The sequence below is a fragment of the Colossoma macropomum genome, unplaced genomic scaffold (assembly GCF_904425465.1).
Source record: "Colossoma macropomum unplaced genomic scaffold, Colossoma_macropomum, whole genome shotgun sequence".
Classification (NCBI taxonomy): domain Eukaryota; kingdom Metazoa; phylum Chordata; class Actinopteri; order Characiformes; family Serrasalmidae; genus Colossoma; species Colossoma macropomum.
In genome coordinates, this window is record NW_023494789.1 from 33502400 (window position 1) to 33530177 (window position 27778).

Genomic DNA, 27778 nt, shown 5'->3' on the forward strand with positions numbered 1-27778 from the left:
GGGTGGAGCTGGTCAGTAAGTGTTCATACAGAAGAAATGGTACAAGTCCAGCTAACCGAGCTAAAAATAAGCTTCAATAAACTGCTTTTCACCATGTTTGAATTTGCTGCATTTGCTGCAGACACCTGTCCAACGTTCCTGCCTCCATCTCCAAAAGTTATCTATATACAACTGACTACAGCAAAATGGTGACAGTTTTAAGAAAACACTCTGTGTGTCTGTGTGTGTCTCACAGATGTAAAGCTGATGCAGAACTGGAGCAGTGCTGAAGAGGGGACAGATTAGATTGGGCAGAATCTATGGCATAAGAACAATGTCACCACACTGAAATGAGCATTATTCACAGAGAGACAAAGTTAGAGAGAGAGAGTGAGAGAGGAAGGAGAGTCAGAGAGAGACAGAGTCAGAAAGAGAGAGAGTGAGAGAGCGAGTGTCAGAGAGAAAGAGAGGGCAGAGTCAAACCACAACTTTTTTCATTTTATATATATATATATATATATATATATATACATACATATATAAACACAGTTTTTCCTTCTTAATTACACTGCAGATGTAATTTTGTTGTGTTAGTAAACTTTAACATGAGTCAGAGAGAGAGAGAGAGAGAGAGAGAGAGAAAGAGAATCAAAGAGAATAAGAAAGAAAAGTCAGAGAGACACTCAAAGAGAGAGAGAAGGACAGTCAGAGAGAGACAGAGTCTGAGACAAAGTGATAAAAGCTAGAGAGAAAAAGAGAACAAAAAAGAGAGAGTCAGAGAGACAAGGACAGTCAGAAAGAGAGTAAGAGTTAGAGAGAGGAGTCAGAGAGAGGGAGAGAGAGTCAGAGTAGCAGAGAGGGAGAAAGACAGAGAGTGACAGACTCAGAGAGAGAGGGAGGGAGTCAGAGAGAGAGCCAAAAAGAAAGGGAGAGAGAGAGAGTAAGAGTCAGAGAAAGGGAGGGGAGAAGAGAGTGAGAAAGTCAGAGAGAGAGAGAGAATGAGAGAGAGTGAGAGATTTGGAGAGAGAGTGAGAAAGTCAGAAAGTGAGTCAAAGAGAGTCATAGAGGGAGGGACAGAGAAAGAGAGAGACAAAGGAAAAGGGAGAAAGAGTCAGGGAGAGAGAGGCAGAGAGACAGAAAGAGAGAGGCAGAGAGACAAAGAGAGAGAGTCTCAGAGAGAGAGGTAGAAAGTCAGAGAGACAGGGTTTGTGAGAGCAAGAGAGGTAGAAAGAGAGTGAGTGAGAGAGTCTGAGAGAGGGAGGGAGAGAGTCAGAGAGACAGTGAGAAAGTCAGAACTGAGAGAGTCAGAGAGAGAGGGAGAGAGCAGACTTGGTTTGGCCTTTATTAAGAATATTAAATGCTTCAACATTAAGTGAATGATCTGTGTTTTGTGAGTAAAGTGTGATGAGAATTAATGGTGCTAATGTACACACAGCTATGTGGGGGAGTCATTTGGGCTTGTGCAAGTGTCAGGGGGGAGACAGATGACACTTAAAGAAGAAGGTTAAAGTAAGTGTATGTATTAGTGCTGTCAAAGTTACCGTATTAACACATTAAATTATTAAGGCCGCTAACTGCTTTAACGCCATTAACACAGTTTTTCTCCTTTGACCCTTCAAACATTCAGCAATTCCACCATGAGGCCCCACTGCTCACGCGCTGTGTGTTGCTTTGACTCTGCAGCTGTAGCCCTCTAGTTAAAATACAGCTTTCAAAGAGCTTTAAGGTTCCATTGATGGCTCTCTAGATTAAACTAATTATTTAATTGTTTCCTGCTACTGCCATGCTGTGAACTGGTGTATCACCAAAGTATGTAGAGTCTGAAGTATCATTTACAAGCGCACTTGCACAGCTGGTACAGCGATATCAGTAATCAGCAGACTACACTAGACAGTGCTCATGGGAGAACTATGATAAATCAATGAGCAGCAATAGTAAAGTTCCCTTCAAAACAAGACATAACATAGTGGTATGAGAGCAAGGGGCTACAGTCACAGAGGAGTTGGATCCATATATGCTATATAAATGTATAAACAGCCATGTGCAAATGCTTGAACACCTCTGGTTAAATTACATGATTTGGTGATTTTCTAAGTGAAAACAACACATTCACATTTTAATGCACAATTACTGTTTACTTACTGAATTTAACATTTAAACTCAGCAATAGAATAATTAGATAATTAGAAAAAATAAATTGAAATTATGCACTAAAATGTACAGAAAATGTCATATTTTAGTGTATTCCCTGTAGAGGATGTGTTTACTTATTTTTACTTTTAACATGCAGCCATGGTTGCTCTCACAGGACAACAGTGATAAAAGCTGGAAAGTGTTCACTCTATAGAATTCACGATTTCCATGTTTAGATTCCGCATTAACATAAGAAAGTAGTGTAAATAAATACATTCCAATGAAACTCATATAGCTATGAAAGGCACTGCTTTTTGAAAAGAGGAAACATTTTTAGGGTCAAATTTGGGCAAATAAGACAAATGTGATTAATCTTGATTAACAACACAAATGAATGTGATTAATTATTTGAATCAGTTGACAGCCCTAATATGAACTTAAAAGACAGTGAGGCAAACGAAGAGCAGGAGGTAGAGTGTGTTTGTTTGTGTGTGTGTGTGTGTGTGTTTGGAGAAAGTGAGAAGGGAGGGGGATCAGGACAGGATGAATACGGACTTCAAAGAGTAAGAATAGGATCAGTTCAGCACTGATCTTCAACCTGAGGCCTAACAGAGACAAACCCAGAGAGAAAGAGGGTCACACACACACACACACACACACACACACACACACTCGTACTCTGGTTCACACACTCACAAAGCCCTAGAGTATTTCACAACCTTGTGTGCATGTTTGTGTGTGTGTGTGTGTGTGTGTGTGTGTGTGTGTGTGTGTGTTATGACTTTTGGAATAACACATATAAAGGTTTTAGACTAAACACTGTCATGTTTTAATGAAAATAATAATAAGAATATGTATAAAAAATGTATATATGTTAAAAATGTGTCAGACTGTATAACTAAAGGTGTAATCGAGTTCCACAGTTTAGAAAGATAGAAAAGGCTGAACTTTTGCAATATTTTTCAAATGATTGGAAAAATCACTTCAGTGACTGTGTTTACATGTGGGATAAAGCAGAGCTCAGGATCTGAAATTTTCCCCAAGGTTTTGTAGGTGGGTTTGGTATACAAAGCAAAAGGACCTAGTTTCTCAAAAAGCAGCTTTCTCTGTTTCGTACGTGCGATTCTTCCTTCGCCTGCTCCTTGGATGGTTGGTCTGATTTTACTGTTAATGGAAATATGCAAATATAGAGCTAGCCTCCCATACTGCATATGTTCATATAACAACTTCGAACTCAATATTTAGATATTTAGGAAGTTTGTCCACATACTTTTGGCCATATAGTGTGTGTGTGGGTGTGTGTGTGTGTATGTTTATATATATATATATATATATATATATATATATATATATATCGCTGCTGTCGGAAGAAAACCTTGTATCTCCATTTTTGTCGTTTTTCAGTCTTTGACATAATTCGAAAATGCCTGTTGTCCTTTACATTGCGTATAAATTTCATTATGAATGGACCAAAAGAAATGGCCCAAAAAGTCTGGTTCTTCTCCTGTAAAGTTGTCATTTTGGAGATATGAGGTTTTCTTCCAACGATATATATAGAGCACATAGGGCAGTGAAACAGTGAAACACATAGGGCACCTCTTTCTAAACCATGACAAACAAAACTTTATTTGATTTTGCCCATGCAATCAAAACTCAGGAGCAATGAGACTCGCACAACAGCTAAGGACACTTTGAAACAGTCACTTTAATACACACACAGAAAAGGCCACTGTTACCACTGGCTTTTGTGTTGCACAGAAAGCAGCCACAGGAACGCCCTGCAGAGGAACTCATCCACTGAGTGACTCCCTGGGGACAGTGCTCTTGGCTAGGGCAGAAACAGTCTCTGTGGGCCACCAACCCCCCTCCAGAGCAGCACCACTGCTGTTCAAACAGGCTGGAGATAGCAGTGCATGATTATGTGAGGCTCATACATTTCAAAGGGAGACAGGGGAATTCAACACACACAAGAAAATAGGTTACCAATTTAAAGGCCTGTATATGGACCTACGTTTCAGTTCCTCACACTATATAACTGCATAGCTTGCCTTAGAAATATGTCTTAGCTAATGTTGTTAACAAGGAATGAAAACAAATAGCCATTAAACAGCAATATAAAAATGATATCATGATAACTGGTGGCTCACACCTTCAATTTATTGGATTTGGATTTATTGGATAATTTTAAATATCTATGTTAGGTGAACTATATAGGAGTTACTCACCACTTATTGTATACATATATATAGTGTAATGTATTGTGTATGTTGTAGAATATATTGAGATATATTGTCATGTTTAGCACCTGGTTGCAAATTCTTTGCAGCTGATGACCATCTGAAATCTGAGACTCATAAAGATCAGCAGATGTTGAGCATCTTCTAGGTGGATCTCTGCCACAGTCATTTCCATGCCCTGCTGGTTTCAGGACTTGCGTTCATTCTCATCTTCTCAGACACCTACCTCTGATCTTAAGAGTTGAAATACAGTTATTCTGTTGGTAAATGTTCTTTCAGCATGTGTTCGAGGCTCATGGCTCCATTTAGCCATCACATCTACTGCCATTGTTGAAGGAAAACTAGTGCAAAAAGCTTAGTATATAAAGCTTTGTTATATGTTTTCTCTTCTGGTTTCTCTCTCAGAACAATATGGCATTTGTCACAATGTAGCCATCCACACATTACTGCTAAGACTCTCTACAATAGCAATACAACAGATCTGTGATATCCAGTAGATCACAGAGTGCATTTTAATATAATTTACACAAGTACATTCCCATTTAAACTTTTCCAACATAATTTTGAGAAGAACCATTCCTTTAAAGCTGTTCATGTGCGGCCTAGTGGAATACACCAGAGAGAGAGAGGATGTGCCCGCCCGGGGGCTTATGGGTAGGAGTAGTGTGTGGTGGCACCAGCTTCAGCTTTGCGTCATAGCAACCACTGCGAGGTTTCCTAAGACTTTTTTTTTTAAATCCACTCTCACTTGAAATGATTGAAATGGTAATTAGAAGAGAAAACACGCTCACATGCAGCCGTTTCAGTCTCACAATGGTGCGCTACTTAGTCTTGTGTGTTAAGTGCCAAATGATTAGGGATCACTGACTGATTGGGTTTGGTGCTAGTAGGATGTGTGTCTGTGTCCTAATGAGAAATAAGAATTCTCTTTGGCATCATGGGTCTAATTCTGCATGTGCTTATGAAAGTTAATTATTTCATGTGCTCAGGTGATGTATGTGTTTGTGTGTGCGTGCGTGTGTGTGTGTGTGTGTGTGTGTGTGTGTGTTTTTGTGTGTGTGTGTGTGTATATGAGTGATATTGTGTTAGTCTCTAATTGAGGCTGTAATTGAGCCTGTGTGTGCGCAATGGTCTACTGTCTTTTTTTTATCTGTGGAAAGACACATGCCCAAAGGACAGACATATATACGTTTTTTAACTCATTAACTTCTATGTGATTGTAATGTTTGCTCTGCTTGTTCTGCAAGAGTTTAGTTGCTGTTTCTGAGGGCAAAATGAAATTCCATGCTTGGTTAGACAATAAGCTATTCTATTCTATTCTATTCTATTCTACTACAATCTATTCTATTCCATTATATTCTGTTCCACACTTTAAAAATATGGTTCCTCAAGGGTTCTCTAGTAAAGAAAATGGTTCTATATAGAACCATGAACACTCAAAAAACCCTTTGCATGATTAAGGGTTCTTTGCATCATGAAATGGTTATTCAGATTGATGGAGAATGTGCCTTAGAAGGTTCTATATAGCACCAAAAAAGGTAATTCTATTGTTACAATGTCAAGCTTGTAACAATGAAAGAATATTTTTTGGTGCTATATAAAACCATATTCAAATCAGTTTAAAAAGGTTCTATTCAGAACCATACACAACACATCCTCCATCAATCTGAAGATCCTTTTCATGTGCATGCTGCAGAACCCTTTACTCATGCAAATGATTAAACCTTTGAATGTTTTTGGTTCTATATAGAACCATTTTCTTATTTAAAGAACTCTTGAAGAGCCATCTTCTTTTAAAAGTATATGTAATTTCTATATGAAAACAATATATTAACACCATTATTGAAAAAAAGTAAGTATATTTTTGAGTATATTTTGTTCAAATGGAATTTATTTGTGTTCTACTCTTTTTCTCCACCTTCCGCTTCCTAAACTGTTAACCTGTTATGTGATTCCTTTCATTTTTGTAAAGTCATAATAAACATTATCAGATAATAAACATTATCAGCACACAGAAGCTAAGGCTTGTATATAACTGTATGCTCATTAATTAAAGATTCAGATGAGTTTTAAAATTGCACAAAATTGCACGGTGTTGGTTTATGTGAACTGGGAAAAAGGGGGTATGTTTTGCTTTAAAACCCTTGAGCTGTTGTCGCCGCCTTGAGAGTTTCATGATGGAAGTTTGTTTAAGATCAAATCTCTCTCTCTCTCTCTTATTCTCCATAACTAATCAGCAGTGGTGCACTCTCTCTAGGCTCCATGTTTCAGCATCTCAAAAACAAAGATCCTCCCCTGAATTTATTTGACGGGGCAGCAAAACACACAGGCTGTCCCTCCTGATTTCCTCCACAAAAGGGCAGAAATAACAATGTCCACTTTTTTCTTGGTCAGATGTAATTTGGGGTTTGCACCATTATGGTCTCTTAATACCACAGGTCATTATAACAGTTTTCGCAAAACCGGACATATGTGTATATATAATAACACATGCTACATACTACAGGTATTACACAACAGTGCATGCCGCACACAACAAATGCATACTACGCACTACACAACAATGCATGCTACACACTAGTGCATACTACATACTAAAGATCTATACGCAGTAATTCGGGGCCCCAGATGGCCTTTTTAATGAGATTTATGTGTTTCCCAGATTGATAACTGGCCTACCCAATCATATGGGAGAAGAACATTTATTAAGCCAACTTTTTAGAATCATAACATTTTATTGCTGTCACTGAATTATGGCCAATCATGTTATTACGCTCTCTGCCAAACCCCGCCTTCTCTTCTCAACCCTCCAATCACTGCACAGCGACCGTTGCTGTCCGCCATTATGTCAAGCTCAGTCCGTTATCGCGCGCCAGTGTTTAAATTGGAAGCTCCGGTTTCGGTCAGAAAATGTAACTGAGGACGGTTCAACGTCCCGTAGAATAAGTCGTTTTCATTTTGTAACTTACAATGTTCTTTTACTACAAAGGCTGGAATGGGCTTTATGAAAATGTCAAAGCAAAGGTAAGACAAGAATAAACGATGTTTTTTATCTCAGTCATGTCGTCTTTTTTGGGTCCACGCGTTTGGAAATTGTGTCTACCGAGGTAACGCTAACTTAACATTAGCCTACCGACTTTTTCACAGGCACACCCAATTATTTATTTCCAATGGATCAAACAATAGATTAATTTATAAGTTGGCTTGTCATCGACTACAACGCTGAAGCTTCTTATTCGCCAGTTTGTTCGAATTTTCCCGTTCCACCTTAAATGGCGCCAGAATGTAACTGCTGCACCATTTAAGATGGAACAGGAAAATTCGAACAAGAAGCCGGCGAATAAGAGCTGACTTTAGCCTCGCTGGTGAACCTCGGTTGTTTTGGTGATGTTGATGGTTTTACCAGTGAACTGTAACTGTTACTGCATACCGGTGGAGAACCGTTGCGCGAGAGATTGGAAATACTACAGAACAATACACACTACATACTACAGATTAAATTACATTTACATTTTCATACAGTTCATACACATTTCCGTTCATTTAACTACCAGTGATTAGAAAATCCAGGACCGGAAACTATATTAAAGGTCCAGAGTTGAAGACGTCTGCTAGAGATGCATACTACATTACAAATGCATAATATATACCACACAACAATGCATAACACATACTACAAATGCATGCTACATTCTACACAAAATTGTGATTCTTTAACAAAGTGAATTCAAATGCATTTAATTTAATTAAATAGACACTGCCAAAAAGCAGTTTATATGTTCATACTTTATCCTACATACAATCTGCAACTGGAAATGACAGCAGATTTGGTGACTATATCCATAATGAATCTCAGTCCAAAACACATGCAGCATCAAACCTTTTTAGTCTCTTTATACAACAGCTCATTAAAAAGTAATTTTTTTTGCAAAGATGAACACATAGCATCTAGTGGAACCATAAAGTGACCTTTACTTGTTAATAAATAAGCAGTATAGCTTTCCCAAACATGATGCACTGAGCTTTGAGGACTCTTTTTGCAGATCCAGTGAAAAACGGTGCTGCACATTTGAAAAGGATGCAGGTGCAGCACGGATGGAAGGAGTAGTTTGGCTGATTGGGGGATATTTGATGTGTGTGTGTGTGTGTGTGTAAGTGAAGGGTTCACGCTCATTGTTGCAGGCTGTGGGCCTGTGCTTTAGGGGTGGAGCTGCTGCTATGTCAGTCCTTTACCCCGCACTGTTCTCTGCCGCACTGAGGACCCCGTCAGCAATATGTTTTCTCTACAGACATGCTGTTTTGTGTCCTCTCTCTATAAACAGCCGTACAGAACCTTTTGTTATCATATTATTGCGTACAGAACCTTTTGTTATATTATTTGATACTTTTAGACCCTTTTGGTGGCATATTACAGATAATTTTTCATTTTTCTTCTAAATTCTATTTTTTTTTTCAGCAAAATGTTTGATGTACTATGTAAACATTTCTAAAATTTCAAAATATTCCATTCACTTCCCAGCCCATATGGTCCATGTATGGAAATTACATTATGGGTGTGATTTCATTGCATGCTGAACTACCATTTAGCCTAAACCAGCTTAGCCTGCTAATTCAAACTGAAGTGATAAATAGTGCTGTTACCGCAGTTAGTCAGAATTATTATAGTGAAAGTTGGGGGTGGGAGGGTGGGGGGAAGGGATGATTAACGTTGAGGTTCCTGGCTGTCAAGAAGCAGATGTAACATTAACATTTCATTCCCTGCTTCAATTTGTTCCTTATTGTATTTTTTTTGTTATTTTATATACAAAAAATAACTTACACGACATAAATTTAATAATAATTATACAGCAAAGAGTATTTTTAGATGTTTCTATAATATTTAAAGTATTTTAGGTACAATAAAACTTTATTAAATGATATGCAGTGGACTGTATATAGCAGAAATCAATGTGCATTAATTATGCGTTTACCACTCATTATATATGTACATTGTTATTTGATTACATTGTTTTTTCTCTGCCAAGATGAAAACAGTGTTAATGTCACAACTTGACAAATTTGTGTTGCATCAAAAGTATGCGTCACATGCTAGAGGATTACCAATTTAAATAGGAACTGGCAGAGGAGTCAACAACGTCACGTTTTGTTTTACCATGGTTAGGACCAATGTTGTGAGATAAAAACACACTCTGGGCCTTCTGGAAGTCTTAGATTCATCACTGAGTGTAAATTTGAGCAGTAGCCTTACCAGATTTGTCAGTTGTTAGAAACGGGAAATGGCAGCAGCTCTATGTTGGGGGAATTTAATGTGTAACTAAACTGCAACATACAAGATGAAATGTATAATATAATGTAAATATATTGCTGGTGTTGGAACAAAATCTTGTATCTCCAAAATGTTAAGTTTACAGGAGAAGGAAAAAACATTTTATATGGAAGTTAATGGAACAAATTTTTTTCCAAGCACTTCTGATATTCTGGCACATTGTAAAGGTCAGCTGGTATTTTCAAATTCTGTAGAAGTACAAAACAACAAAAATGGAGATACGAGGTTTTGTTTTGTCTCGAAGGCAGCGATATATATTTATATATATACTTTTATTTTTTGCCTCTTTTAAAAACATTTTCTCATTCTTTCTCTCTGTAGCTGTGTGTCTGGTGTTGGGCTGTATGATTTTCCCGGATGGCTGGGATGCAGAGGTGATTCGGGACATGTGTGGAGAGGAGACAGGGAAGTACACGCTGGGGAACTGCTCAGTGCGCTGGGCCTACATCTTGGCCATCATCGGCATCCTGGATGCCCTCATCCTCTCCTTCCTTGCCTTCGTCCTTGGAAATCGCCAGAGCGACTTCCTGCAAGATGAAGTCAAGGCTGACAATAAAGGTGAGAGGTGGCTACCAGAAATGACCTGATGCTGTGACCTATATGCAGCATTGTGAAGATGGTGATAAGGCTTGGCAGGTTCAGAAGAACAATGGCAACAGTCACAGAAGTATAACAGAAAAGTGACTTGAGGCTATAGAGGAAGTAATTATGTTTGACATATTTAAGGCAACTACAATCCAGCTCTATAAAGAGAACAAAGAAAGGACACAGTTATTAAATAGAATAGGTTATGTTTTCATATCCAGGGATCTGTATTTGAAAAAAGGTAGTATGTCCCAAAAGCACTCTGAACAACAAAATAGTGAATGTGCCTAATTGCCCCTAGATTTCAATGTTCAGACAAATCCCATGACTAACAAGTTGGACTGACAACAAAGACGGTGTCTTAAAACATAGCAGGGAAATTTGCACTGCAGTGCAGGTGCCATTGGAAGAGTTGGAGCGTTTGTTTACTTGGTCTTGGTACAGCATATCGTAGGCTACTTAGGGTTATTCACTTAAGAAAAAGAGTAACTTTAATAATAGTGCAAAACAGGAAACAAGAGAACTTTTTAAACTTTTTTTAATCAGGAAGAAAATATTCAGCAATTTCTTTGTAAAACAAAGAAAAATATCATGCATGTGTTTCCTAAAAGAAACCTGGGGTTAAAGCATCAAAATCCAAGACAGAAACATTAGAACCTGAAGCCCTCAGGTACTAAGCCAACATTCTCTAATCTAAACTGGATTTGAACTGGGAACCTTCTGATTCTTATTTGGTCAGTGGAGAGATAACCTTCTACTAGATGGCCCATGCTAACATGCAGCCTAAATAGTCCAGTAAACAGCACATGGTAGCTGCTGAGAGTGAATGTAGGAAAATATGGGTCATCCCTATGTTTCCAAAGCCCTATTTTCCCAGGGTCTTATGTTCTCATTGAAGTGTCTTAGAAACAGCTGTATGTTTCCAGAGCGCTATGTTTCCCAGGCCCTGTGTTCCCTCTTTGTAGTTTTGTAAACAGCCCAATGTTTCCAGGGCACTATATTGCAAGTGCCCAATGTTTCTTCACTTAAATTTTCTAGGAAACATGACCTTAACAATAACCTCAGAAACCCTTTCATACTGAAGTATAATGTATCATATAAAGATCTGAGGAAGCACAGAACCCTGTGCCAATAGAGCCCTGAGAACATAGGACCCTGGAAACATAGGACATTAGGAACATAGGACACTAGAAACATAAAATGCTAGGAACTTAAAATCCTGAACATAGGATGCCGGGATCCTAGCATGCTAGGAATATATGACCCTGGGAACACAGGACCATGGAAGTACAGGACTCTGAGAACATAGTACTGTGGGAACATAGAACCCTAGGAACATGGTACCCTGGGCACATAGGGTGCTGGCGACATAAGACCCTAGAAACACCTTGGGAAAACAAGACCCTGGGGACATAGGATGCTGGGAACATAAGATCCTCTGAACATAGGTATGCTTCTGGAATCGATTAGCATAAGATTCACTTGATCGTTAAGGCATAGCCACATTTAACACGATTGTCTGAAAAGGATAAAAACAACCAAAGCTGTCTCAACATAAGCCCTGAAGTAACAGACGTCTTTAATATCTGGCAGAAGGTCTTCCAGATCCAGGAAATCATCCTTCAGAGCGCTAAAAGGCTCTTTACTCTCTAAAGGAGAAGGGAAACCCCTTCCATTGCAGACAAAATGGCTGCTGCACTAATGTGGGTTTCAGTTAGATGATGGGGCTTGTTCAGTAGCGCCTCCATCTTGTCTTATTTACTCCTCTCAGCCGACTGATGTTCATGTTCGAGGCTGGTGTGGAGGACGTGGGCTGAAGTGGGGTGGGGGGGTTTAGCTCTCTCATGAAAGCATAAGAGGGCACATGTTCATAAATATTTCATCTCCTCTCTTGAGCAAGACTTCTGTGGTAGACTGCTCCGTGCTGCTATTGTAGTGACAAGCAGATTTCATCATCCCGCTAGCTTTTCGATCACCATGCGGCAGTAATTCAGACGCCTTTTCAGTGTGAGAGGCGAGATTGTGCTGCACTAGAAGGCTTTAAGAGAAGGATGTGTTCGCTTGAACACTAGTAAATCATTTATGATGAGCGTTGTTACCATCTTGATAAAATGCACTACAACGTGGTGGGGGGGTCAAAAAAGAAGCAGAATGGAGAGAATAAGTGAAGGAAAAGGAGTGAGCTAGTAATGTGTCAAGCTGCCTAAAGAAAGACGGAAAGAAAGAAAAAGAGGAGAAGAAGAAAAAAATCACCACCCAATTCCTTCATAGCCTTCTGATTCTATTGAGGAAGTTGCCATGGTTACGTGTCAGATTCCGGCAGGATAAGAAGGGCTGCTGCTCTCTCCCCAGCGACTCGGCACTCTGCAGCTGTGCCTTCTCTTTCTCACAGACACACATACACACATCATCACCCCCCCTCGCTAGCTGCTAATTCTATTTCATCAGAGGGTTTTTTTAAGATGGAGGGGGGGATTGGTGGGTAAGTGGAGAGAAGGAAAGCAGGAGGGGGGGAACGCAGGCAGGGTGCTTTTTGTGTATGCCGTTTCTATGTGCGCGGCATCTGTAATAGCCAGGGAATCGGTGTTGCAGCATCAATAAAAACCTGGTGGCAGGTTGCCAAGCCACCCCCAGCTTCTATTTGTTCTCTCTCACTTTAATCCACTCTGCTGTAACCTCACCGTTTTCTCTCCCTCCAAAAAGCCCTTCATAATTCATCAATTCTCCCTTCCTGAGTGCAGCATCACTGCTGCTATGTTTCAGATGGTTACCCCCAACCCCCCAGCCTTCCTTCTCAGCGCATGCACACACCCTACTCCATCACCATGTTAAATGCTAAGCCGAGTCACGTCCCGTTAGCGTTACAGAGAGCGAGCTGGGGCCATTAGCATCATGCTAATGAGAAAGGAGCCGCTTTCCTGTCCTTGTTACAGTTTATGGTGCCTGGAGGGAATCCTGGGGCTGCCGGACGTGATCTCTCAGTGATCCCACCGTACAACTGGACAGGAAGGGCAGAACAGAAATGCTTCTACACTGTCCACCAAGTTGATTTGTCAAAAGCAACGTTTGCTTATCCACTGCACAGTTCAATTTTCCTGTGGTTCAGATATGTAAATAATTGACGTTTTAATTCGAAAAAGGCTGATTTTCGAAGAATATGTAGACCTATTTCTTAGTTTTGCTGACTGAGTTAGAGGATAGGCACATTTCCACATTTTTTGAGGAGGTTCCAAATTCGGCCCACTCTTTCTCCGGCCTCCCACACTCCAAGCCTCCTGCTGATTCCCAATCCCACTCTGGGGTTTGGATGGCGCTCCGCTGGCTCTGTAAATCCGATTGGAATTGGGAAACGAGGATGGTATAGACTCCCACCGCTTGGACTTAAGCCATCTGATTTATGAATGGAAGCAATAGACTGCACTGCATGTAGTGCCTTTCCAAGGATATCATCTTTTTTCTTTACTACCAAAGCAAAAGACAAACTAATGTCCCTAAAATCTCAATGAAATGGCTCGATTTGAAATATGTTCTTCAACTCTAAACCACCCAAACAGCGTTAACAAGGATTACAACATCTTGATTACACACATTTTTACACATTGATGGCAACTGTTTGCAAATGTGTATTTGACAAGGGTGTAAACATGCATTGATGCATTAATCTGAAGGTAGCGATTCAACTGCATTGATTTTAGAATGTTATAATCAGTTATAACCAGTTACATTAATATATCCCAGAAATGGGATCATTATTTTGGTCCACAAAAAATCAAATGTAAAAAGTTTATTGTACCAAAAATATTCATTTCAAATTATTGGATTTCAGATTCCATCATGCACTGAATCGTTTACTAAAAGATTGTTGTCAAATCGTTGAGAGGTCAGAGCTTTACACCCCTAATATTTGATGCACAGCCCTCGCTCCAAATGCAGCCCCAACTAAACACCACCTTCTATTCTGTCTTTACAGACTTTGGAGTATCCAGGGTAAGTCTCTCTCTCTCTCCCTGCTGCTGTGGCTTCCGTGCTTGTGTGTTGCTGTGTGCGGTGGTTTTGTGCTCCAGAACGTCAGTGTTGTGGTGCTGTAGTATCCTGACAGTATGTACACTCATGTTGTCCAAGTGGGTTAACACTGAGCTCGCTCACGCCCTCCCCCCATGTATATTAGCTCTCCTAAACCTAAGCTTGAACCTGAACCCCAGTGTCAAAGCGAATACAAAGCTATTAGCCCATCCGGACAATGCCTTTTAGAGATGCTGCTGGCTCAAAAGAGCAAAGGCACAGCAGCAGCGTCAGCGCTCTGGAGCGGTTGGAGTATACGCTGGAGGCTTTTACGCAGCTCAGGCAGAATTGCGCACTGTGCTGAAGACCCTCGAGCACCCCCCTCCCTTTCAAAAATGCAAATGTCTAGGCCAGGGCGCACACGTCAGGTCAGAGAACACGTTTGGTTGAGCCGCGACACGTTCTCAGCAGCCCCGCAGGCGGGCGCGCACGCATGCACTTCCGCTCGCGTCTGTAAAAGCAGAAAGGACAGAAATGGGAGTGGGGAGGGAGACCTCCAGCTTAATTACTAGATGACAAACACGTAAAATGCACAAACAAAAGAAATGTGACGTGAATAGCAGGCAACAGACTGCATGAAAAATGCATGCTTAAAAGCTTCGCTGATGCGCATGGAGGCAAAAAAAAAAAAAATATGTCCAGCGATTTGTATTGTATTAAAATAGGACAGATTTAAGTTGCAGTGGGCGAGAACGTTACTTGTTTCTTTGAAACAAAGCAGGCAATGCTACTCCTTGTTCAGAACAAGCAAGAGTGAATTGATGGATGCCTCCAGAGTCATAGCCTAGCCTTTTGGTACTTTTTATATTTATGAAATAGAAAGAATGTGGTGCAACACATAACAATGGGTGCCATTTGCTATTGCTGGCCTAGTTTACACATTTATACAATACTGAAGAACAAAGTTTATTATTATCACATTGTGAAGATACAGCCAGCTCCATAATTATTGCCACCTTTGGTAAAGAACAGGGAAATGGTCTTAAAAACGTGTTTGTAAACTCACCTTTCTTTGAAGTAAATTTAATCCAAGAAAACAAAAACCCTTCATTTTTTAAACAGAACTACATGTCATAATTGTTGGCATCCTGCATTTAATACTTTGTGCTACCTCCCTTTACCATAACAGCAATGAGTACTATAATGCTTGATGAGATACAAAGCAATTAATCTGAGACCACTCTTCAGTACAGAATCTCTCCAGATCTTTTCGGATCATAGATCCTCTCTTTTGTACCCTCCTCTTCAGTTCACCACATGGTAATTTGGTCAGGGGACTGGGACAGCCACGTCAAGCTTGACTCTGTGGTTGAACCATTTTTGTGTGGATTTGGACGTATGTTTTGGATCATTGTCCTACTGGAATGTCCATGCAGAACCGAGTTTTAGCTTTTTGGCAGAGGCAGCCAGATTTTCATCTTCCAGTACTACAAGTCCACAAGTCCAAGATAGAATATATCCTGACAAAGTTCTCAGGGCCTTTGGAGGAAAAATAGCCCCAAAACAACAACACAGATCTTTTTGGTATTACTATACTTGTTTTTATGACAAAACCCACCTTCAGTTTTCGTTGCCAAAAAGCTCTATTTTTGTATTATCTGACCACAGAACCCAATTCTAGTTAAAGTTCCTCTAGCATCAGATGATAGTCCTGCATGGAGATGGCATCTGATTGTAGTTTTGGAGACTTAGTGACCCTAAAATGCTGCCATCTTATCCAAATCGCAAACCGTAGTCCTTGGAGAAACTATTGCCTTTCTAACCATCCTCCGCACTGAGCATGGGGACAAAATAAACATGCGTCCTCATTCAGGCACATTTTTACAGTTCAATTTGATTTAACCTTCTTACTTATTGCCCTAACTGTATGGGCATTTTCAGATATTTGGCTTTATTTTTTAAAGCCACTGAATTTAAGGACAACACACATTTTTCTGGTTTTATTAGTTCTGTAATCTTCCACATGTTGATGAATGACAAAAGGAATTAGGTTTCTGTGTCACCTCATATTTATACCACAGTGAAACAGGAAGTCATGGATGATAGCTTGAAAGTACATAAACACTCAGGTGGACTTGAAGTGAAATATAAATGGGAACATGCTTCGGTTATATTTTGTTCATAAGAATTTGTAAGGCTGCCAGTTTTTTTAGATCAAATTTACTCTGACATTTTCAGTGTGAGACTGAGGTAATTAACCATAAAGACATTTTCAATACCTTTTTGTCCATCTTTACCATTTGTGCCAATAATTTTGGATCTGACTGTATGCATACACTTTTCATCATAGGGTCCGTCCCTATGCATGCCATGTGTTACATATAGGGTATACTCCTCTTACTAGTATGATTAATGGTTATGTTTCCTTCCCAGCAGCCGCTGCATCTGGCCTCTACACTCCGACTGGATGGTGTAAGATCAAACAACCAAACTAATCGATCGATTTATCAATCGATTTGCCTTCTTTAGATGTATGCATGCAGTCCTAGCATGCGGCTTGAATCTGCTTTAGTCAAAGATTGAATGTTCTCGTCTGGTTGGTTGCTGCTGAAAGAGTGTTGCTTTAATTTTCCCTCAGCCGTTTCTCCTAATGCGTGATTTCCCTTCAAATGTGCCTCTCCCTAATTCCCCCCTCACCTTGTATTTCAGAGGAAGCAATTTACCGTTATGAACTTAGCGTGATATGCCATCAACAGCAAGGCTCGATATAATTAAGAATTTTTAATTAGCTTAGATATATTGGAGCTGGGATTACACATATGTGGATCAGCTGTTATTGGAGTGGTTCTGAAAAGAAGGTGTACAATTGGTGCTGTAGGCTAACAGTATTCAGTAACTACCCTCTCATTGTCTACATTCAGGATGAAATTCAAAAGAGCATTCAACTCCAATTCAGTACTTCAGTAGTTCATTTCTCTCTATGAAGACAGTAAAGTTATTTAGGCAACATTTTCAAGGTTCTTCGTTTGTGGGAAAATGAGCTTGCAATAAAGTGAGAGTCATGTAGTGAAGCAGTTTGGGATAAGAAAGTGAATTCTAGTCAGTGAGGTGTTTCTGTAAAATGGCTACAACAGCGCAAAATGTCTTGGCTGTGAAACACAATAATACCTTATCCTCAGGTGACCAGTACATTAACCATTTTAAAGAGTTTTCTTTACTTCTGTGGTTGTACCTACAGCTTTTCATATGTACATTCCATGCTGACTTTATATTGCTGTGTTACATCAAAATATAAGTTAGCTAGCAATAAAATGACCTTGCAGTAAAGTGGTATTTATATGACTTATGGTTTGTGGTAGGGAAGTAGACAGGAGTAAGTCAGAATAAAGACACACTGATGGATGCAGTTGTTGCTATTTTTGTGTTCAAAGCTTCAGCTTTTCTGTGACACTTTTTTTAAATTAGCGCTAACACCACAAGTAATTTAGATCTCTGTTAAAGTACATGGGGAAAAATAAGAACCCAAAGTTCACACCATCCTACCCTTATGTTACAAATCTTACAGAATGTGCTGTAGGTAAAATATCTTGTCTGGAAGATCCTTAGGTGAGCTGGCTTTCATGTCCACATCTTGAACCAGTGCTAAGACTTTGCTAACTAAATAATGTTTGCTAAACTTTTCAAAACTCTCGTCAGTAACCAAAGATAATATTGCTCAGTTTTTTTGCTGGAATGCTTATTTAATGAAACCAGGTAAGGACAGTCAAGTTGTCCGCCACACTTAGCCAGACTCGGGTAATTAATATCTTTAGATTGTCCATCTCAAGCCAACTCATAACGATCTCCTGCAAAGCAGAGAAACTGCGTCTGGGCACCTGGCCCAAAGCCTCCATAAACACACGGAGCAGGGGAGCGGAGAGGGAGGGGTGGACCAGGTGGTATCACAGCGCTCCACCGTATGTTTCTCTTTTCCTTTCACTCTTTTTTCTGTCTTTAAATGAGAAAATGCTGGAGCTGGTCACCGTCTGGTGGTGTGGCGGAGCGGCTGGGCCAAGTGGGACATCTAACCGCGTGAAGTTACAGGTGTCATAAGCAGGTCATTAATAGTGTTATGGCAGATTATTGCTGATATAATCTCCCTCCATGTTACTGCAGTCCACTTGCCCTCCCGTGGCCCTCTCGGATTGATTTGTGTCCACGTAATCCGGTTTTCATTAAATTGGCCAGTGCTTCTCGATGAGTCATCTGGAAGTGCTTCTGCTATTATTAAACTAGCAGGCCAGACAAACAGTAAACCTCCGTCAGGCCTCGGTCCAGTAACTGTGGCGTATTTGTGTCATTTGAGATGCTTTGATATAATAAGAATGCTTGGCGTTTGATAAAACACCTATTTTTGGCAGCTGCAGAATTCAAAGTTCTATTTCCAGGTAGTGATCTGTTTCATCAAGATTCTTTGCAAATGTTAAGTGTGTCTCAGTTGGGTAAACAAACACTAATGCATGCCAAATCCTCACGTTCTGTAACAAAAATATGACCACGTTAAAAGGCAGTGACCACAGAACTTGGAATGGCACCAAAAGGGCCTTGAGATGGAGTGTTTGGCTCTAGGACGGGGATGCACAGCTCCATCCCTTGAGGGTCACTGCCTCTGCAGAGTTTTGTTTGCTCTAGCTTATTGAATTCAGCAGATATAATGTGTATTAGGGAAGCAAAAACACTGAGTTGTATCAGGCTGCCGCCCTCAAAGACTGGACTAAAAACCATAAGGCAAGTCTGAAAGGCCTATAGGGGTTTCTCTTCTTCTTTCTGCAGTAGAACCCCATGGGAGCTATCTGCAGTGAAATCAAATGAATGTAAAATTACAACGAAAGGTGATAAGCCATTCTTAATTTATAGCCTAGCACCCTACTGTAGAAAAGAGCTGAATAGCTGGTCCCTCCTATGCAACGGTTCCTGTGTGACTAAATGGCAATAAACTTTCATCAGAGCTTTAAATGATATTCCACTTGTTTGTGTGTTTCTGAAACAGTGGATGGGAAACAGAGAGGTGTTTCACCTCATCACCCACTGTGGTATTCGATCACATTGTGTTCATCATCATGAAGCTGGGGTGAGATACATGGTTTCCATTCTGAATTCCAGGGATAAACTAAGTGGCCAATGTGTAAATACATTTTTTTTATGTACATGCCAATCATAACAATTTTATATATAGAGCTACAAGTGCAGTAAAATCAATGAAATGCAGACATTTTAACACAGTACATCAGCTTCACCTAACATTCTGCTCTTCCAGTTATAATAAATGCATAATCAAATATTGGTTTGAAATTGAAATATCACCTGTTCGATCTGCCTAACCAAAATAATTTCAATATAACTGTGCATCACCTCTGAGAATTCTACTCTATAAATGATAGATTGATCAGAAATCCCATTTACATGATTTTCACTTTACACTGGGGAAAAATGTTAGTTGTTAGTCCAGCCATGACTTTTGATGTCTCATGTTTGACATTACCATTAGTGGTGATTAGGTAATGCTATTGTTTTTAGCTAATATTGAGCAAAACAGCCTGTCTCTATCTGTATTTTAAAGTGATCGCTTGGCAAAAAATCACATTTACCCAGTTTTTCCGCTTCAAGTGCAGACAATAAGCCAAGATGTTTATAACATGAATGTCTATAATTGTCTATAAGCTAATCACAAATATTTGACCGATAACCGCATACAGAAATCATGACACACTTGCTTTAGACTGCATTAAGTAATCTCAAACAGATTTGCTTATGTGGTTTCTGACACTGTATGATGTACTGTTATCATAAAAATAGACAGAAGTACAGTGCATAGTTGAATACATTATTAAAAGCCTGAATTTTATCTGCTCTTTTGTCCACTTTTGTAGCAGTCACTGGGCATTTTAGGCAAGTGTGCGATGATGTAGAACATTGGGTTTGCACAATGATAATTGGTGAGGTATAAACTTCTAGTACTTCTAGTGCAAACTAAAGAAGCACCAAACATGTCTGTATTGACTACATTTAGAGTAAGGAGAACATTGTGCAAATTAGATTTTTTGCCAAACTACTGCTTTAAGATGATGGTACATTGTGGTGCTAGGGTGAGAGGCTCAGGGCATGTGAAAGGCATACTGGACTGTAAGGAGGGAGGAATGTGTTGAGAAATGTGGCGTCTGTTAAGAGTTTAAAAGCATTTACCTGAAAAGACAGCAGTTCAGTAATAACACTTCTCAGATGGATCATTGATCTCTCTCAATATCACTTTATCTAACTCACTTATGAGGGAGGAAGACAGAGATTGGATATCTATCAGGATGGAAGAGCCAAGACTGTGCATCTGTGTCTGTTTGTTTGATATGGTGTAGGTAGAGAGACAGATTTCAGGAGACGGAGGAAGAGAGAGAGAGAGCCAGAGCAAGAGTGAGAAAGACAAAGAGCATGTACAAATTTTGCATCACAAAGATTGCTTCTTTGTGCCTGTATATGTGAGAGCAGCTATCTGATGCTGGAGGGAGATTTGAGGAGCATGGCAAGTTGCTGAGCCTAAAAAACACAAGTAGACAAGCTCCACACGGTAACACAAATTCTACTACTTCCTCACTGAAGAGAGACAGGCCACGAGGTGATTTCACAAAGTGAAGATTGTCCAGTGGTAGACCTCTAAAAGGAGCCGTTGGTGAGGTGTTCATGTTATGTGAAACATTATTTTCTTATACACTTTCATGAATTCTTCAGCTGTAAATCTGCCATGGTGAACCGTGACTACTATAGCTAGACCTTTAGTTTGACGCTTGTAAAAGACATCCCATACATTTTATTTTAAGCTTCAACAGGCAGTAACTTATATTTTACCTTTACTTACGTAACAGTTTTACTGTGACTCTATGGCACAGAACTAGCACTTCCTGGTTGGACTACTGCTCATATTCGCAGCCTGTGACATATCTAAGACTTCCAAATGAACTAGAATTATGTTTTTTCCCTCAAAAAATTGGTCCCACCCATCAGAAATCAAAACATGATTGGCTGTCACTTTCTAATTATATTAGTAGTTAATCTAATGTGTAGGGCTTTCTGTCCAGCACATGAAGTTCTACTGTTATCTATAGTTTTTGTTATGTTTTTACTGTTAACTGGCAGAGAATGTTGGTCTTTTCTTTTGAGGGATTTTTAAAATGACTTTTTCTGCCGTTTTCTCACAGTTAGGAATATGTATACGCAATTATTCACATTCCTCTCTCTCACATAACATGTAGCGTAGGTAGATAATGCTTCCTATTTGCGTTAGCCACTTGTTGCAGGATCCTACTATAAGCAGTTAACTTAATTTGTGAGAAGTTAACTGCTTATAGTTAACTCCACCGATTAACACTGATGGTTACAGTATTTTCCTGCAAATGTACTTTACAAGCATGGGACACGCAAATATGACCATGCTGATTCAAAACGGGAGCTTTGGTTTCAGAAGTATGGTCTAGTAGTAAGCTAGCTAGCTATAGTTATGGATATAATGTTAGTGCTAAGCATTCAAATAGCAGACACAATGTGTCCGTGATCTACCCATCATACAATGAAAGCCTGAGTTCTCGAACATTAACATTAACATGGAGATTAATTAGTTATTTCAGAGATGGGAGTAGTTCTCCAGATAGAAGAATGTGTGGCAGTAGGTTAGTTGTGTGAGTGAAATTTTCACATGCTCCACATAGAACCAGAGAACCTTAAAGAAAGTGCAGCTTTTTTACTTTTTTGCTTCAGTCTTGAAAGCTGGATAAAACTTAATGAGAACAGTTTTAGTAAGACCTTCTCTCATGTGTGTCTCATTGTAATATCTATTGTTTGAATGTAATGGTTGTAGGTCACATCATATAGTTATGTATTTCAAACATTTATGCACAGATTTCAGCAACTGCCCAAGTTTCACCTGTATACAGTTTTCTAAATACAGAAAAACACATCAAAATGACCATGCATGAAGATCATCAGTACAGTACCGATGTACAGATCCTTTAAGTCATTTGGAAAATTCTCCTTTGTGAAATGGCTCACAGGAGAGACTGACTATAATCCAAGCTTTGCACATGCATACAGACAGTTTTTGAAGTTGCCTCTAATTAAACACGTAAAGAAGGAAATGTGATGGATAGTTTTATGCTTGTGTCTCTTAGGCAAGGAATGTATTGTGCAGTGTTTGAAAAACTACTTTTTTATACAATGAGCATACATATGCTCTGAGGGCAAGTCAAACTAGTAACGCAGGTCAGCAAAATAGATGGCAAGAGGTTGTCTTTTATCCTGAATGTCCTTTCTGATCTATATTTAGCCCTTCTCTTCCCCCCGCAACTCTGTACTGTCCCTGGTTGTGCCCCAAAAATCCAAATCAACACAAAACAGCATCCTTTTGTCTTTACCTCCCTCGTTGCATTCTGTTCTTTCCTATATCTCTTTTCTCTGGAGTGCTTGGACCAGAGACTTCATTACAGTGGTCAGTTTATTACTGTTGGTGTCAGAAGTGTCGCATTATTACTGTATGTTGTAGAATGGGTCCTTTGATGCTGATTAGTGGTCAGTGTTGCTGCTCTGTTTCACATACAGATTTTTTGAGGCTAGATCAGCACCAAGGGGAGACTTCAATCACCTGCATCCACATTCACTCCACTTCTGCTCTGCCTAAAGTAATAGCTCAGCAGAAAAACAAATTTACACTATTTTCATCTTACCTTATATGTAAGGCATGTTTGGTGTCTGAAGTTTTGCTCTGGAACTACAAAGCTAATGTAGCTAACAAGTAATGAGAGCATATACCTTCCCATTGTCATCATAAAATGCGTGATTAATTGCATCACGTTGTTGTGCAATCTCAAGTAGATGTATGTATGTGGTTTCTGGTACTGCATGTCATACTGCTATCCATAAAAATGGACAAAAGTAGGCTGCTTATATTATAGCTAAGTCATCTTGAAGCCTGAATTTTGTCCATATTTTTGTTCATATTTTATATATAACAGTACCAGATATTGCAATTGCATCATATCTGGCTTTACAAACAAGAAAGTGCATCTAATGCAGACGAAAGCCCTGCCCTTCCTATAGGCATATAGGACCTAGTCCTACCTACCTAGATCTACCTTTCCTCAGTTTGCTTTTGTTTCTCGTAGGGCTGTTTTAATTGCTGAAATTTTGGAGTCAACTTAGATTCTGATTCTAAGTGATGAGAATCGGTGGAGTTGATTCCCACAGTATCAAGACGTAGAGAAAGACATCTGGCCAATATAAAGACTAAATATTACTTAAATTTCCTGCTGAAAAAAATGCATGAATGCCTTGCTGGTGTGATGCTGGTTTAGCTGGTCATGGTTTAACATGGGCATGCTAATTGACCTGCATACTTGTGTCCAAAACACGCCATATGCTGGTTGCTTGTGACTAGCTATGCTGGTCTAAGCTGTTTTTCTAGCAACCTTGCACCATAGGAAGGAAATCAGGAGAGCTATTACTGGCTGAATTAACTTAGCTGAGCAACTGAGGTTGGCAAGTTGTACCTGATTCTCCTCTGTCAAGTCCTTCAGCTCAGTAGATGTATTTGCACTGGCAACACTGTTTGATTTTAAGCCATTTTTTCATCAGAAATATTACATTTTACTCTGTATTTCACTTTGTCTGAAGTCAAATTCAGCTGGACTATTGATGTGAGTTGTGAAAAGATGCATTTTTCATACAGACTGTCTATACAGTGACAGCAGAACATCTCACATTCCTGTGCACTGGTACAGGGAAATTCGAACATCTCTGTGTGGAATTCAGTCCAAAGCTTTAGAGTCGATCCTTGATTACCGAATTCCTGGTATTGAGGAACTGATTCTTTTTGGGAACGACTCTCAGGACTAGTTTCTTGCAACCTCAATTTTCTGCATACAGCTTGACCTTAATTTCTTATTGTCTACTTGTTTGCTACATTAGCCTCATAGCTCCAAACCTAAGAAGTAAACTTCAGACACTAAACATGCCTAAGTTAATTGACTGCATTGGGAATATAGGGGAAAATAGTGCAAATTTGATTTTTTTTAAATTTACCTATTGCTTTAAAACAGACATGGATGTGGACACAGGCTGCTGAGATGCAGTCTGGGTGAATTAGTCCATTTTGGTCCATACATACTTTCTGCCTGTTGATTGCCTCTCTCTTTCTCTCTTTCTTTTATATCTCTGCAGATTGAGATCCGTGACACAAAGGATCCACGTTTCGGAGTGCAGCGGTTCCACTGAAGAGACGCCACCTCCTCCTCCTTTATTCTCTCCTTTCTTCATCTCCCCTACCCCAGTCCTTCTCTCCTTCTCCTCTCAGGTCTGCGTCTCTGACCTCAGTTAGGAAGCTGCTATCTCAGCTCTTTGTATTATAGGACTGGCCTGGAGCACACTTCAAGAAGAGAACCTATTCTGTACACACACACAGACATACACACACACACATTTAAAAAGAATTCAAAATCAAGATTAAAAAATCAGCTTTACAAAAACCAACAACTCTGGGAAAGTGATTAAACTTACACATTATTATTATTATTATTATGATTATTATTATTATTATGATTATTATTATTATTACTATGATGAAAATGTTACGGTGATGATTATGCTTGCAACAGCGGTATTATGTTCAAATTTACATATTTTATCTAAAATGGGGAAAAAAATACTCATTTCTAGCTTTAAGAAAATAACATTATAATGAATTAATGCATATGTATAAGTGCTTGGGTGCTACTGGAGACACAGATGAAGAAAAAATCAAAGCCAAAAATCAAATAAAATGAAAAAAAAAGGAGAAAAATTTTGTACAGCACAAGATGTAATTTTGAAGACCGTCTTTTTTTCTGGAAGATTTTGAACTCCCTCCTTTGTACATGTGGTCAGCAACAAGAGACTAGTACAAGAGAAAAGAAGTAGTTCATTTGTAAATAATAGATTTCTATGGAGACAGGGTACAGACATGACACATTTATCGACCCAAACTATATTCCTTCTACACCCTGGAGTGGATTTATTAAATCTATCATCTTAATCTCTTGATTAGATCTGAACTACCAATTCTCAGAGTTTATAGCTCCACACCGTGAGGAAAGCCCAGGTTAAACACCCTAAGATTGTTTATTTTGGCATGGATCTTTCCACTCAGAGCTTCATGTCGCTCAGTTTCTTTCCTTTCCTTATACTTTTATTCATTTAACCTTTTTGATAAACAGTGGGGGAAAGGTTGGCTAGCAAAATGACATTTTTAGCATTCTGGTTCCAATAATTTAATGACTGGTTGTTTATTCTTGCTTGTATCGATCCTGTTGCATTTGTTTTGTTTGTTTGTTTTTGTTTCTTTGTTTTATCCATTTTGTCTCGAGGAAAAGCCCTGCATGCTGCATTTTACTCAGGCCCGACGTGTGGAGCACTGATAAGTTGTAATTCACCATCTCCCAGACCCTACGAATCGAGCATCAGTGAGACTGTATGACGGCACAGCACAACAAAGCTGACCACAATGAGTCATGATAGGATCTCTAGGAGCACCTGTTGGGCTTCAAGGGAAAACAAGTTGACTGAAGATTCATCTCAGTGTTGGCTTCTAAACTTTAGCCTGGGACATGTTTTTGTGCGTCATGCTACAACCGACCCCAAAAAATGAGTATTTTTTAGTTACAGAAAGTCTTAAACTCTGCACTAGTCTCAATTCAGGCCCACAAGTCCACAGCTACATCTGGAAGGACCTCGATCTTACTTTGGAATTGTCATGTTTATCATGGGGGAAAACAAGTTTGGATAGCACTGAAACGTCAGTTCTTTTTGGGTCACATCTGCGCAGTCATGTGATTGATTAGAACGAAATGACAGATTTACTGTCAGTTTTCCTAAAAGGGTCTGGCTGATGCCAGCTTGGTGGTTAAAGGCAGGTCCAGAATTGCCAAAACAGCCCTAAGCTCTGAGTTTCCTAACTCGGAGCGTGACGAACGTACATGCAGTGCATTTTAGAGGCTGTGCTGTTATTTGAAGGCGTTTGATGTTGCAGTACTACTCACAGCAATCCCTAGCTGGGTCTTCAAGCAGAAATGGAGATCATTGAGGCTAACTGTGCACTTATACAACACTTACTCTATATAGATGTTTATACTCAACATGTGTTTATATTATCATTGGAAAGGTTGCATTTTCATTTTCTGGTCAACGTTGGTTTTCTAAGTTGTCCCTCAAAAGAAACTTTGCACATGTGATACCCCTTTTGTGCTCCTTGGGTAGAGCTTTGCTTGTACAGAGACTTTCCATGCACCCACAAGAACGTTTCATTGATGCTGGGAATCGCTTCTTGGGTCAGTCGAAAAGGACCGCACAAACACTGCACTAAAAACTTGCGGGCGGGTCTGGCTAGCACTGTGCAGCTTTGAGGTTGGACGATTTGTCGAGATACATTTGAACAAGGACACCAAGCTGAAGAGTAAAATGTGAAATTCCTCCATATGGTGCTTTACCCTCCAACCCCTTCATCCATCAGAGGCCCCGCCCCTCCAGCCTCAAACAGCCCACAGCCCTGCACCGGAGAGGAGGGGAGGATGGATGTTCGGGAAATGGGTGAAAGGTACGGGAATATAATGGATGAATGGAAAGAGCAAAGAGAGAGGAGTGGTAAAGACCAAGCCTGGGAAACCGAAGCAATGATTCATTTGTGGACATGGCAAAAAGCCTCAGAAATCCCTACACTGTACACCTTTTCCCTTTTTACACACCATCTTTCTCTCTCTCTCTCTGTCTTGCTGTCATCCATGAGGACTTATAAATGCAACTCTATGTTTCCTTGCTAATATATGAACAAACATAATAGTGTTTTTGGATCATATTTAATTTCATGCCTTTTAAGTTCAAAATCTTTATTTTATTTTATTTTTTTTTTGAGGGTTTATGCAGTCACATTAGTGGCTTTCAGCCCAAAAACCTGGAGAAGAACACCTGCACTGAGCAGTTTAGCATTTTCCATGTTGCAGCATATCTGATAAAAGTTCATAGGCTGTAGTCACAAAGCTGCTGATCTAGGATCAGATTCCTTTCTTATTTATTATGACCCTACTGATGGGAACAGATCCTAGATCAGCACTCCTACTCCAAGAAGCTTCATGAATACAGGTCCAGGTCTGTTAAAGTAGGACCTTCTAGGACGTGGCCTGAGAACTGCTAAACAACAGTATACCATCCTCAGGAGTTTTTACTCAGCTCAAAAAAGGGAAAAGTTCAGTGGGAGAGAATGTTTTACAGTCTTTGAAGGAAGCTTAAATACAGAAATATTAGGTATTTTTAACTGTTTTTCATGAAAGAATGAAAAAGTCATGTGCCACCTCATAGTTTAAACTGCACTATCATACATTCTTAAAAATAAAGGTGCCACTAAGGGTTCTTTGGAGTTTGCTTTCAATGAATGGTTCTTTAAAGAACCAGTTTTGTAAATGGGATTTGAACG

The 27778-nt window shown here is 39.5% G+C and overlaps 1 protein-coding gene across 3 annotated transcripts in view; it reads left to right on the forward strand.

Moving 5' to 3' along the window:
• Window positions 1-25099, forward strand: part of lhfpl4a (LHFPL tetraspan subfamily member 4a) — a 46595-nt gene extending 21496 nt beyond the window's left edge. Inside the window, exons 2-5 of one of the 3 annotated variants that reach the window (XM_036571040.1) lie at window positions 9997-10233; window positions 14231-14247; window positions 16699-16734; window positions 24499-25099. In XM_036571040.1, coding sequence (XP_036426933.1) covers window positions 9997-10233; window positions 14231-14247; window positions 16699-16734; window positions 24499-24552 — 344 coding nt within the window. In that variant the 3' untranslated portion in view covers window positions 24553-25099. The remainder of the gene's footprint in view (window positions 1-9996; window positions 10234-14230; window positions 14248-16698; window positions 16735-24498) is intronic. The other 2 variants (XM_036571041.1, XM_036571042.1) reach the window with 2 other exon arrangements.
• Window positions 25100-27778: the final 2679 nt, after the last annotated feature.